Below are 12937 nucleotides of genomic sequence, written 5' to 3'. Positions count from 1 at the left end.
TATACAGGACAGAAAAACGCAGCGAGAGGGGCAGCCGGACACTCCCCCTCCCCCCTTTTCTAAGCTGCTCACCCAGACAGGACACAGAGGTTTACACAGAAAGGAGAGCGGGAGGGGCAGCCAGGCCCCACCGCTCACAGACAGGACACACAGGTTTACACAGAAAGGAGAGCGGGAGGGGCAGCCAGGCCCCACCGCTCACAGACAGGACACACAGGTTTACACAGAAAGGAGAGCGGGAGGGGCAGCCAGGCCCCCGCTCAGACAGGACACACAGGACCAAAAAATACAGACGCTTCGTCCGTCTCCGGCCGCTCTCCTCGCGGAGACCGCGGACTAGGACTCCACATTCACTTCGTAGTTCTGCTACGTCTCAGTCACACAGAAACACAGCGTACCAGGTTCAAACTTAAGCAGGGGAAGTTTAGATTGGATATAAGGAAGAAGGTCTTTATTGTAAGGGTGGTGAGGCACTGGAATGGGTTGCCCAGGGAAGTTGTGAATGCTCCATTCCTGGCGGTGTTCAAGGCCAGGGTGGACAGGGCCTTGGGTGAAATGGTTTAGCATAAGGGAGTTGGGGGAGCGAAGGGGGGCAGTGAATGAACGAGCTGTGTGTGGACTTGATTTAAACCACGACACTGCCACAAAACCAGTAACCGCCAGGCCGCCGCACGCTTGCCGCCGCTGGGCCTCAGGAAGAGCGCACTGCGCCTGCTCCGCTCCCCCTCCCGCTCCCCAAATGGCGCCGATCCCTGTTCTCCCGTTCCCGCCTTTCCCCCCCTCAGGCACAGCGGCGGCCTCGGAGCGCTACAGAAATAAATTCCTTTATTTGCATCAGGCTCCTGTGTAAAACGCGACAGTAACGGAGGTGGGGGACGGGGCGGATACCAAGGTCTCTGCTTTACCAGTGCTTCCGGGGGAAAGGAAAGGGAAAAGGCTCTTTTTCCTCACAGCGAGCCCGTCCTTCCTTGCGAGCTGCTGGAGCCGTGTGTTCCGTACCGATGAGCATGCACAGCCAGCAAGCAACGTTACAGTACCGTACCAGCAGGCACAGAACGTGAATACCGCACAACTGCAGAGGGGAGTTATAAAAATACACGTTCTTCATAACTGCCACACCAAACCCTGCTGTGCTATTTAACTGTCTCCAGGATTTTCTTCCACTTACCAATGTAAAGCTTGGTGCTAAAACCAAGTCAAAACATGTCAGATGTATTTATTCATTAACCATCTATTACTAGACCTAGGGTGCTGTGCTGTGGCCTCTAGAGAAACACGCAGGAGAGCAGGGGTGACTTCCCTATCCCAGCACCTTCCATGCTCTTCCAGGGAGAGCCATCAGCACAATAAAAGAACAGGAGATGGTGTGGAGTGTTTCCATACAAAGAGCAGTCCATCTGTCCTAGCAGCTGATGGAGCTTCATGCACGCACAGGAATCATTACTTTAGCTTTCTGCCTCCAAAAGTTCTTCTAAAGTCTTCTTGATGTGTGGTGACTGAGCTGCAGCACAAGTTAAGAGACGTGGTCCCATCTGTGCAAAAAGTGCTTTTGACAGTTTTGCTGTGGCTGTCCGAATGTTCCCTCCAGTCCCAGGCAAAGAGCCACTGTTCGTCATGTTTCCCAGAAGGTGCCAAAGGACAACTAGAACTTTCTGCTCCACACTCTTAGGCTTCCGTGGGTATAACTCCCTCACAATATCTGCAAGAAAGACAGCAGGTCATCAGTGGGTGTTGGAAGACTCTTTAAAGATGTGATGCCCTGCTCTGAGAAGTGTTTAAAATCACTTTATGTCAAATCATCTTTGCAAGCACTAATGAAGGAATGCTCACTACGCAAGACCTTCTCTGTTGCAACACCATCAGCACTCTGATAAAAAATACCAGCTTTGCCTACAAACACCCCTTTTAGCCTCTCTCAGGAGTTCACACAGTTGTAATTGTTATACACCTGAGCGTAAATTCTTGACCTGCACACAGGAAACACACAAACAAACAATGAATAATGTTTATAAAATATACTTTAAAATAAATAAAACTTAATGTTTCCCTTTGTAATTTTTGACATTAAAGCAACTGAGAAATATATGTCTAACTTGATGCACAATGTGTGAGAATTAAAATACATACACATGAAAAACATTATTATCTAAATATTTTCAGTCTTTTAGGAAATCAGGTCAAGTGTTGGTATCTGAAGTATGACCTCCTTTGCTGAACACAAACTCATCCTTACCAGATTTCAGCTTGTCTGAGAGCTATACAAAACATACACACACACAGTCAGTCAAATACTCTGATAGTAAAGTATAACCTCTTGAGCCACAGCAATGCTTGTTTCATGTAGCTTTGCAGTCAGAATAGTCGCATGGTAGGCAGACAAACATCTAACGAAGTTCAGACCTTCCATTTTCTTCTCCCTATGTAAAAAAACAAACAAAAAATAATTCAAATGCAATTAAGTAACTCAATTTGCATTTTTAATAAAAATATTAAACCCTAGAATTCCAAGAAACAAAATGGCAAGCAAATCAGATTGTAAAATTAAACAATGGCATATCATGTACAAAATTCTTTGAACGTGAGTCTTTCTTTTAATGCAGTAGCAGGAGTATTTTAGCATATGAGTCTCTCCATTCTTTCCTACAGTTCTGTTCACAGCTTGCACTAGTGGCAATTGAAGCATTAGTTTCCTTCCCTGAGTTGAAAAGGTAGCAGCACTGTAGCCCCATTTCACCAGTCACAGCCCACTGAAGCCTTATATTCTAGAGGAAGTGACAGGAAGATATTGATGGGGGCCCTCTCCTGATCAATGCTTAAACTTACACAGGTCCACAAGCCTCTGAAAGCTTATCTATCAAGCCTATATTTACAATAGCCACAGTTCCATCTAGGTTTAGACTGAAAAAAAAGCTTTTTTTCTTTTTTTCTCATAGATGACTTGCAATCCTTCTCACTACTTTTTATGTTATGTCCTTTTTGCCGTTTTATTTTGGGGTTTTTGTTTGTTTGTTTTTAAAGTTATCAAAATAAACGCCTTCTACATTACATCCAGGTTGCAGGCAGATGTTTACACCTACCAGTCATCTGCAGCTAGAAGTGTCAAGGCTTCTGTCAGTGCCGTTTCCGGCTTTGAGAAGGGCAACAGTTCCGATGTGTTCATTAATCCTGTGACTGATGGCCTCCTTTCTTTACAGTATTCTTGTGCCCTAAGAGAAATTTCATCTGGGAAGTCAAGAAGCACAAGAAATCATTAGCATAATATGAAAACACTAATTCATTCCAAGGAAGAAAATATAAGAAGCTTGAGATATAGACTGCTGCTACTAAGGGACCAGGTTTCCAAAAGGACAGCTTTCCTAGTTACAACCTTGATCACTCACTAGTTCATTCATGTGAATTAGTTTTTTTTCAAACAGTCACCACTTTAAAGAGTGACAAACACAAAAACAGTGGATTGCCTAGTGCAGAACTAAATGCACACGTTGATGAATTCAAATCCCTTTCACCACCACCCCAAAATTACTAACCTTCTACAGCACCTCAGGGCTGTCTGTTGTACAAATAACTCATAATAAACCCAAGTGTACTTTGGAACTGCCCTACTCCACAAGTCCAAATATTTTAATAGTATTTAGTTAACTTAAACAGCTTACTAGATTGTAGAAAGGCTGGACATTTTGCCTTCTTGAAGCTGGATGTTATTTTTAATGAAGGATTCAAGGCCACATTTTCTAATGACAAGGATACATTTCTTGATGTTAATATATCCCCACAGAGATTTAACTCTAGAAAATAGTAGGAAATGTCTAAACTACAACAACAACTAACCGGAAGAAACAAACAAACAAAACAAAAATACCCACAAGTATTCCCAGTCCTAATTTGTCTTCTGAAATTTTTCTTAACTAGTCTTTCAAATATTTCCCATAAGCACTTTATTCTCCACCATTTGCTTTATAAGGCTGACAACAAATGACTAAGGAGTAAACTACAGGGTAAAATTAATTCTAGCAATACCCTATTCACACTAAACAGTCGCAATTGTTTTGTAGTTATCACAGAATTTTCGTGTCCATTTCAGCAGCATTGAAAAGTGTGTTATTCAAGACAAACACTAATTCTCACTTTCTGCTGTCTTTATCTCTGGTTCATTTGGTTCAAGGTTTTCCCCAGGTTTTTGATCCTTTCCTCCAAGGTCTTTGACAACCTGATATTCTTTATGATTGTATTCCTTTTCTTTTCTTCCATTCCGCTTCATCTTATCCTGGGCACATTTTGACAACGCAACTCTATTCTGAAAAAAATTAATTCACCCATTATAATATGCAATATAGCGCACAAATTACTCAATAACTTACCTAGTTGTTTATATTGTCTAAGGTAAGCATGGAAAATTATTATTTTCACCCTTATTCTACAGAGCAAGAGGAAATCATTCACACAGATATTAAATCCAAGCCCCAAAAGCGCTGACTGCATGCCTTTTGCACAGTAAATGGTCCTACAAGCACTTTAGGCACTGGGAGCTGCTCTTAGGTCTCCCCAGATCTTTCTCTTCTCCAGGCTAAAGAACTGCAGCTCTCTCAGCCTGTCTCTATAGCAGAGATGCTCCAGCTTTGTGGAGAGCATCCTTGTGGCCTCATCCGGACTTGCTCCAACAGGGCCGTGTCCTTCTTACATTGGGGTCCCTGAAGTCACAATAGTGAGAACAGAAGCTGTATAAAGGCCCACAGTTTTGCACTGGTACTACAGTAACTGAAAAAATTACGACTTCGCTGAAGTCCATCTGCTGTTCTTCTGTTGCTGTTTTGGCGCTATTGTCTGTGTTCTCGTTGTTACAATCGGCTTCTCCTCCTCTGTATTTTCTGTGTTGTTCTCCATAGCTGACGCTACTGCTGTTTTGTAGTATCTGATCCTGTAGAAACAAAAAGATTCAGTACTCCTGCAGCAAAATTCAAGTAGAACTTGGGCTTTGACTTATCACCTATGGGTCTCTCAAAGTGCTTCAGGTGTTCATGTATTTCACCACAAACCCACAGCAACTGGATCTGCTTCCCACATGAGCCTTATTCACAAATAAGATAATTTACAATTAATAGCAATCCTACATTTTAACATGTGCACATACAAATCATTGTGGGTTTTCTAAAAACCTGTCACAGGTTGCTATGGAGGTATAAAAGTGAACCAACACAGCTTTCCTATGCAAGCTGAACAGTTTATTCCATATAAAGAATTACATTCACATTTATTCAATTACCCTACTTAATACAAATGAATCATTTCTTTGCAAAAGAAATGTATGTTTAACTGTTCCCTCAAAGCCAAACTGAACCAGATTACGTGGTAACTCTGCAAAGAAAAGAATTCTTGTCCTCACTCAGTCCATACGTAAGATATCTAGATAAGCTAACCAGCAGAGGGCCACACACACCGTTCAGGCTAGCCCCTGACACTAGTCACTCACCCCCACGCAAGACTCATCAGATGCTTCCTCCTGCCCCTCAGGACAGACTCCATCTTCCTCCCACTCTTCATTTGGATCTTCCTGCCAAACGCTGCTGCCCAGCCCTCCCCTCCTCCACAAACACCAGTCCAGCCTCACTGCCCAAAGCTCAGCCACAAGGCACTCCACTGGACCTTCTTCACATTTGAGCCAGAACATAATGACCTATGGCTTAAAGGTAATGCAGCACCCACATAGAAGACGGTAGCTTTAAGCTGTGAATCTATTTTGGATGAAGAACAGCGGGAGACTATCAGCCTCAATGCACTGGAGCGACTCCCACTCTTATTTCCCTTCAGTTCTCAGAGCAGAAGCAGATAAGTTTGACATTTAAAAAAGTCCCCACCCCACTCTGCATTGCCACAAATCCTTCCCACTGAAAGCCTGAAAAGAGAACAAAACGTTTGCTTTCACTTCAGCAAGTACAATGACAGGTTATCAATAACATAACAAGAGCAAAATTCTTGACAGGAAGGAAAAATCTCTTACCGTATCTTTAGCAGCTTCAGTGCATGAGATAAAGAGTTCATGCGTCCCGAGTTCACCAAACCGAGTTACCTTGGTGTACTGTTAAAAAAAGTCCACATGGTCCACTCGGGAAGTTTTCTAGTAATTGTTTTTTAAAAGTAATTATTTCTGTTCTCATGGTATATAGCATCTGTCAATCCTAAACACATAATTTCTTTCCTTCAACAGAAACAGTTCATAAGTTCGCAACTTTATGTGGTAACTGCAGATTGCTGCATCTGCATCATTGAAAACAGCCACTACCATTCAGAGCTTATCTGTAAAGATGATAAAATCAGGGTGTCGGAGGTATGTGCCATACAAACAGCAGCCCCAACTCCTGAAAAGATTATACTTTAAAGGATGTTTACAGCTCTAAATTTTTGAGGAAAACGCAATTGTTTTTAAATATGTAACAATGCACAACCTAAAATTATTCTGGTATTTGACAGACGTTTTCTCCCTCTAGCCAATGCAGATGTATTCCAGGTTAAAAACCTAACCCCCAAATCCATGCTGTCTTCACATTAGGGGGAGAGTAAAAGAAAGAGGGAGGATGGTACTAAACTACCTCTGCACATGAGGCTTCAAATAAAATGTTAAAGTCTGCTTAGCAGTTTGCTTCCAACTCTAGGTGCTCTAAACCATCCTCGGAAACCAAGACATCCCCCAAACTCACTAAGGGTTACAGCTGCCGTGAGCAACTGGTTCCTGGAACTAGACAGATGCCCCTGTTCCAGGGAGCTGTAAAGGCAGCAGGCACAAAGCCAACACACATCAAACACAGACAACCACGAAGCAGAGTAACTCAATTCCAGGAGTTTTTACATCACTCAGGCTAAATAACTAAATAAGTATAACAGATAACCACATACCCTAATTTTAAATCATTTATGCCAACATAGATTATTTAGCCTGTTTCAATCAAACGTTTATTCTTTGCAATACTGGCATTTATAACTATGAATTAACAGAAAAACATCCCGGAAAGCTCACAAACTGGCAACCACAAGGAGGTTCCGGGCTCAGCTCACCCCTCTGCCCAGACCAGTGTCACAGCACTGATAAGGAGCCACCTGGAACCTGCGGAGGCTGGGCTGCGCTGCACCGGCACTGCTGGCCCGGTCCATTCTGCCCAGCCACTAACGCTTCGGTGGCCAAAATCATAGTCATAGAATCATAGAACAGTTTGGGTTGGAAGGGACCTTAGAGCTCATGCAGTTTCAATCCTCTGCCAGAGGCAGGGACACCTTCCACTAGAGCAGGTTGCTGCAGGCCCCGTTCAACCTGGCCTTGAACACTGCCAGGGATGGGGCACCCACAGCTTCTCTGGGCAGCCTGTGCCAGTGTCTCACCAACCTCACACGGAAAACAGAAAAAAATAAATAAAAAGAAGGTAAAGAATAAAGAAATTCAATGACAGTGTAACAAACCGTGAAGCACATAAAGGCTTTGGGCTGGTCTAATGTTTGTCCAGAGATCTCGTGGTTGTTACGACACATAAAAATTACACAGGTTTCCTCAACCACAACATTCGTTCCGTTAAGCGCTAGCTGTGGGCAGGTTTACTCCGAGTGCTCCGCAGCCGCTGGGCTGGGCAACGGCTGAGGCGGCAGCGGGTGCCGCACGCTCGGCACAGCCCTGCTCCAGGCACGCACCTCCCGCCCGCCCACCCACTAGCGGCTTCGGCCCAGCCCAGGCCCCCGATGCCCGACTCAGCCTCCCGTCGGGTTGTGCCAAAGCATGACCCACCCAAGCCGAAGGTGGGGGCCCGGCCTACCCCTTCCCTTCCCTGTTGCAAGCCTGGCACTCCCAGCAGCTGCCCCATCGCAAATTCCTGGATCCCCATTCCCGATTCCTGCCTGTCCTGGTTTGAGCAGTAGCAGCCATTTTTCTCCTTCTTGGTAACTGGTGCAGTGCTGTGTTTTGACTTTCGGGCTGAGAACGGTTGCTGATAGCAAGTATGTTTTGAGTTACTGCTCAAATGTTTGGTTTGTCCAAGGCCTTTTCTGAGCCTCATGCTCTGCCAGAGAGGAGGGGAGGCCGGGAGGAAGGAGAGACAGGACACCTGACCCAGGCTAGCCACAGAGGTATTCCATACCATAGCACGTCATGCCCAGGATGTAACTGGGAGAGACCCGGAAGGACTGGAGCTCTGGGGGGATGGAGGAGGTATCAGTCGGTGCTCGGTCGGGCAGGGTGGAGTGAGTTATGGGTCGGTGGCTGGTGAGATGTTGTATTCTCTTCACTTGTTATTGGCTTTATCATCATTATTTGTAGTAGTAATGGCAGTAGTGATTTGTGCTGTGCCTTAGCTATTAAACCATTCTTATCTCAATCCCTGAGGGCTACATTCTTTGGAATCTCCTTCGTAAATCTCCGGGAGTTGGGGGAGCGAAGGGGGGCAGTGAATGAACGAGCTGTGTGTGGACTTGATTTAAACCACGACACTGCCACAAAACCAGTAACCGCCAGGCCGCCGCACGCTTGCCGCCGCTGGGCCTCAGGAAGAGCGCACTGCGCCTGCTCCGCTCCCCCTCCCGCTCCCCAAATGGCGCTGATCCCTGTTCTCCCGTTCCCGCCTTTCCCCCCCTCAGGCACAGCGGCGGCCTCGGAGCGCTACAGAAATAAATTCCTTTATTTGCTTCAGGTTCCCGTGTAAAACGCGACAGTAACGGAGGTGGGGGACGGGGCGGGTACCGAGGCCTCCGCTTTACCAGTGCTTCCGGGGGAAAGGAAAGGGAAAAGGCTCTTTTTCCTTACAGCGAGCCCGTGCTTCCTTGCGAGCTGCCGGAGCCGTGCGTTCCGTACCGATGAGCATGCACAGCCAGCAAGCAACGTTACAGTACCGTACCAGCAGGCACAGAACGCGAATACCGCACAACTGCAGAGGGGAGTTATAAAAATACACGTTCTTCATAACTGCCACACCAAACCCTGCTGTGCTATTTAACTGTCTCCAGGATTTTCTTCCACTTACCAATGTAAAGCTCGGTGCTAAAACCAAGTCAAAACATGTCAGATGTATTTATTCATTAACCATCTATTACTAGACCTAGGGCGCTGTGCCGTGGCTTCTAGTGAAGGAGAGCAGGGGTGACTTCCCCATCCCAGCACCTTCCATGCTCTTCCAGTGACGACCTTTCTCCACTACAGACACCAGCACAATAAAAGAACAGGCGATGGTGTGGAGTGTTTCCACATAAACAGCAGTCCATCTGTCCTAGCAGCTGATGGAGCTTCATGCACGCACAGGAATCATTACTTTAGCTTTCTGCCTCCAAAAGTTCTTCTAAAGTCTTCTTGATGTGTGGTGACTGAGCTGCAGCACAAGTTAAGAGACGTGGTCCCATCTGTGCAAAAAGTGCTTTTGACAGTTTTGCTGTGGCTGTCCGAATGTTCCCTCCAGTCCCAGGCAAAGAGCCACTGTTCGTCATGTTTCCCAGAAGGTGCCAAAGGACAACTAGAACTTTCTGCTCCACACTCTTAGGCTTCCGTGGGTATAACTCCCTCACAATATCTGCAAGAAAGACAGCAGGTCATCAGTGGGTGTTTGAAGACTATCTTTAAAGATGTGATGCCCTGCTCTGAGAAGTGTTTAAAATCACTTTATGTCAAATCATCTTTGCAAGCACTAATGAAGGAATGCTCACTACGCAAGACCTTCTCTGTTGCAACACCGTCAGCACTCTGATAAAAAATACCAGCTTTGCCTACAAACACCCCTTTTAGCCTCTCTCAGGAGTTCACACAGTTGTAATTGTTGTACTTGATAATTACAGTTTTCCATTCTTAAAACTGAAACAATAACTTTTTTCAGGTTTGGTTCTTTTTTGGTTTTACGGTGTTGTTATTTTGGTTGGTTGGTTGGGTTTTTTTAGGTTAGGATTATCATAGGGACCTGTATTTCTCACAGAGCGCTGTGTAACATCTCATATTTTATGATTTCCCCTCTGTCTACGAAATACTCAGTAGGTTTTTGAGTTTAAGAAACAAAGTAGCCTTATACTATAAATACCTGCAAGCTGAAGCATTTCCTACTTAGACAATTGCATCAGGAATTAAGTGTTTCGTTTGCAATTGTTTGTCTTTTTGCTAGAAAGGACTCCTCTGATACACAGTACAAACTACTCCCAAAAATACCAGCAAGAGATGAGCTGTTTAAAAGCTGACTTCACATATAGAAAGCAGAAATTTAGGAATATTTCAAGAACAGACTGTCCATTATCTTTTGTTCAATTTCACAGCTACTACATCCAGAACTACTCTGAAACTAAGCCAAATATACCATTTGATTCAAGCCTATTTCCCATAAAGATATCTCTTGTTCACTTAAAACAGCAAAAGGAAATTCAGCACTTCTGCTAGTAATAATCCCCAATATTAAAATGTGTATATAAGTTTTAATCCAAATTTGCCTTCAATTTTGAGTAAACTTGTTCTTAAGCTTTAGGAACATGACTATTCTGAAGTCTGCCATCTTTGTGGTGACTGCAGCTCAGCTTGTGTCCTTTATGGCTCAAAGCCAGTACGTATTACTAAAAGCCTTAAAAGGAGAACAAGAGCAATTGTGAAAAGCAAAAAAGGTATAGAAGAAATTCAGGAGTTAGTAGGAGCCAGCCTTAGATAACAGTGTATTTTCTGTGCTGGGAAACCCCAGAAAAAGCAGATGCTCATTCTTCAAGGCCAGACTGGACAGGGCTTTGAGCAACCTGGTCTAGTGGAAGGTGTCCCTGCCCATGGGTTATGTGGGAACTAGGTGATCTTTAAGGTCCCTTTCAACCCAGTGTGATTCTATGATTCCTAGTAAGCTTAAGTGGATGTGAGTACTGCTCCTCAGTCAGCTCCATGCCTCCTGCCCTACACAGGAAGAGGTGCTTGCTGACCAGGCAGAGGGCAGCGTCTGGTTACCCAAGTCTTTATACAGAACATCCCACTCTGATACTGACATGGTGAAACACATTACAAAACAAACCTCATTCTTCTCTCTGATTCCATACTAAATTATAAGCTTAAGGTATTTATAAATATCTTCCAGGTATTTACACATCTTCCATCTGACTCCATAATAATAAGCTATGGTTTGATCAGCAATAACTCCAGTTTGCACTGGAATGGGGGGAAATTTGACAACCACTACATCATTAATGCCCACAATCTACTGTGACAGAAGGGAAGATATATAACCATCACCATCCCACAATAAATTTGCCTAATAAGAATAGTACACAAATAAACATCCAAAGTAAAACATCACTTTACCAGCAAGCTTTTCTGTTATGTCTTGTTTGGCTTTTCCATTTAGAAACTGGGCTTTTGTGCAAAATGGCTGAAGGAGCAAGTAGTTGTCTAAATGCAGAGAACAAAACATGTTACAAGTGTTAAACAGAAAGTGAAACAGCCTAGTCATAAACACAATATTCAAAAACATAAATAACAACCTTAATTATATCAACTTCAAAAACCACAGTGATAGATTTAAAGGCATAAAAGCATAAAAACAATCTTTTAACAAGTCCTAAGTCCTAGAATCTGGTAGAGCATAGCATATTCTTTTACTGAAAACACTGAGATTCTGCTCCAAAGCTGAAACAGTTGAGGAAGGAAAATGGTCATGGCATACACAAATCAGCAAGAATCTAGTTCCTTGACCTCTTGGGAGATTAAGCAGTGTGACAATGTTCTGGATAATGAAACACAGAATCACAAGACATGGTTGAAGCGGGTGAAGGACCTCTGGAGATCATCTGATCCAACCACCTGCTCAAGCGAAACCTCTGCAGCTGGTTGCCCAGGACTGTGTCCAGGCAGCTTTTGAACATCTCCAAGGATGGAGACTCCACAGCCACTCTGGGCAACCTGTGCCAGTGCTCTGTCACCCTCACAGCCAAAACCATCTGCTATGGAAAAAGAAAAAAACAGCAAGCTGTATTTCTGTATTGGATCAGCAAAATACTGAGATGACCTGTATGGTGTAGAAAGTGCGAGAATAAAGCCAGTGATTCATTACACAGTGTAATGATTGGGTGGAAACCTGGAAAGAACAATTCTTTAAATTTAGAATTTAATACAATTAAAACTCTTTAAAATTAAGAGAGAGTAAATTACTGACCTAGGTGTTGACACAGAGCTTGAATAACATTTTTGGCAGCTGCATAAATCCCTGGGTTTCTGGAATTCAGGTTGCTGTCAACCACGGCGGGAATTAACATGTTGATCACAGGTGATAAATTGTCTTTCAGCAACGGAATTATCTGGTGCATCGTCTCCAAAGCAATCCGATTTACTTTGCCATTTAAGTCATTTAAGCGACAGTTGAAAGCATCAAAAATCTGAAAAAGGACCCAAACGGTATTCATCAGAATTAACAATTCATGTTTGAGGTAGATACTGCATCTCCTGCTTTATTGTTATACTTTGATTGTCCATCTTAGCAAAAGATAGCTCTGATATGCAAATACCTGAGATATTTTTTGAGCAAGTAAAGCAACATTTGATATCTTTATACTGTGTATTATTCAACTGTGCCTCACCTTATCTGAATTTGCATCATTCCTGTACAATGTAAAGAAGGCAAACTAGCCATCTGTAACTTTCAGTATGACTAACATTTTCTGAAAGCAAGTATTTTTAGCAAGACACAGCTGTATTTAGTCGAAAGTATGTTTTAAAGATTTCAAAACCGTTCCTATTTACGATACTGTGAAGTTCCACAGCAAAGATGCTATACTGTTAGAAGACAATCCTGGTTTTCCTTTCATTGTATCTATCTCTAGTTTACAACTCTTGGACCTCACCATACTATTTTTCCCCTACAGAACCTCCTTTCCTACTACAAAGGATATTTCCTGTAAGCTTTATCATAACAAAGACCTTTCCTCACATTCTCCTGGGCAAAGCAAGCAGGCAGAATTTGCAGCTGTG

The 12937-nt window shown here is 43.6% G+C and overlaps 2 protein-coding genes across 5 annotated transcripts in view; both read right to left on the bottom strand.

Annotated features, from left to right (window-relative positions):
* Nucleotides 1-1800: 1800 nt before the first annotated feature.
* Nucleotides 1801-4290, bottom strand: LOC117436051 (TOG array regulator of axonemal microtubules protein 1-like). Its single transcript, XM_034061782.1, has 4 exons — nucleotides 4126-4290; nucleotides 3078-3222; nucleotides 2312-2417; nucleotides 1801-1967 (listed from the first exon to the last, which is right to left on the bottom strand). The coding sequence occupies exons 1-4, from the start codon at nucleotides 4256-4258 to the stop codon at nucleotides 1941-1943; spliced, it is 411 nt and encodes a 136-aa protein (XP_033917673.1). The 5' UTR covers nucleotides 4259-4290; the 3' UTR covers nucleotides 1801-1940.
* Nucleotides 4291-8633: 4343 nt separating this feature from the next.
* LOC117436045 (TOG array regulator of axonemal microtubules protein 1-like) overlaps nucleotides 8634-12937 on the bottom strand; it is a 54056-nt gene continuing 49752 nt past the window's right edge. For all 4 annotated transcript variants that reach the window (XM_034061765.1, XM_034061766.1, XM_034061768.1 and 1 more), the window contains 3 exons: nucleotides 12126-12345; nucleotides 11276-11362; nucleotides 8634-9533 (listed from right to left, as the gene is read on the bottom strand). In XM_034061765.1, the coding sequence (XP_033917656.1) occupies nucleotides 9280-9533; nucleotides 11276-11362; nucleotides 12126-12345 (561 nt within the window). In that variant the 3' untranslated portion in view covers nucleotides 8634-9279. The remainder of the gene's footprint in view (nucleotides 9534-11275; nucleotides 11363-12125; nucleotides 12346-12937) is intronic.

The sequence above is a fragment of the Melopsittacus undulatus genome, chromosome 4, assembly GCF_012275295.1.
Source record: "Melopsittacus undulatus isolate bMelUnd1 chromosome 4, bMelUnd1.mat.Z, whole genome shotgun sequence".
Lineage (NCBI taxonomy): Eukaryota > Metazoa > Chordata > Aves > Psittaciformes > Psittaculidae > Melopsittacus > Melopsittacus undulatus.
The sequence above is the reverse complement of the archived record's forward strand: the minus strand, read 5'-3'. Positions and strand labels throughout refer to the sequence as shown.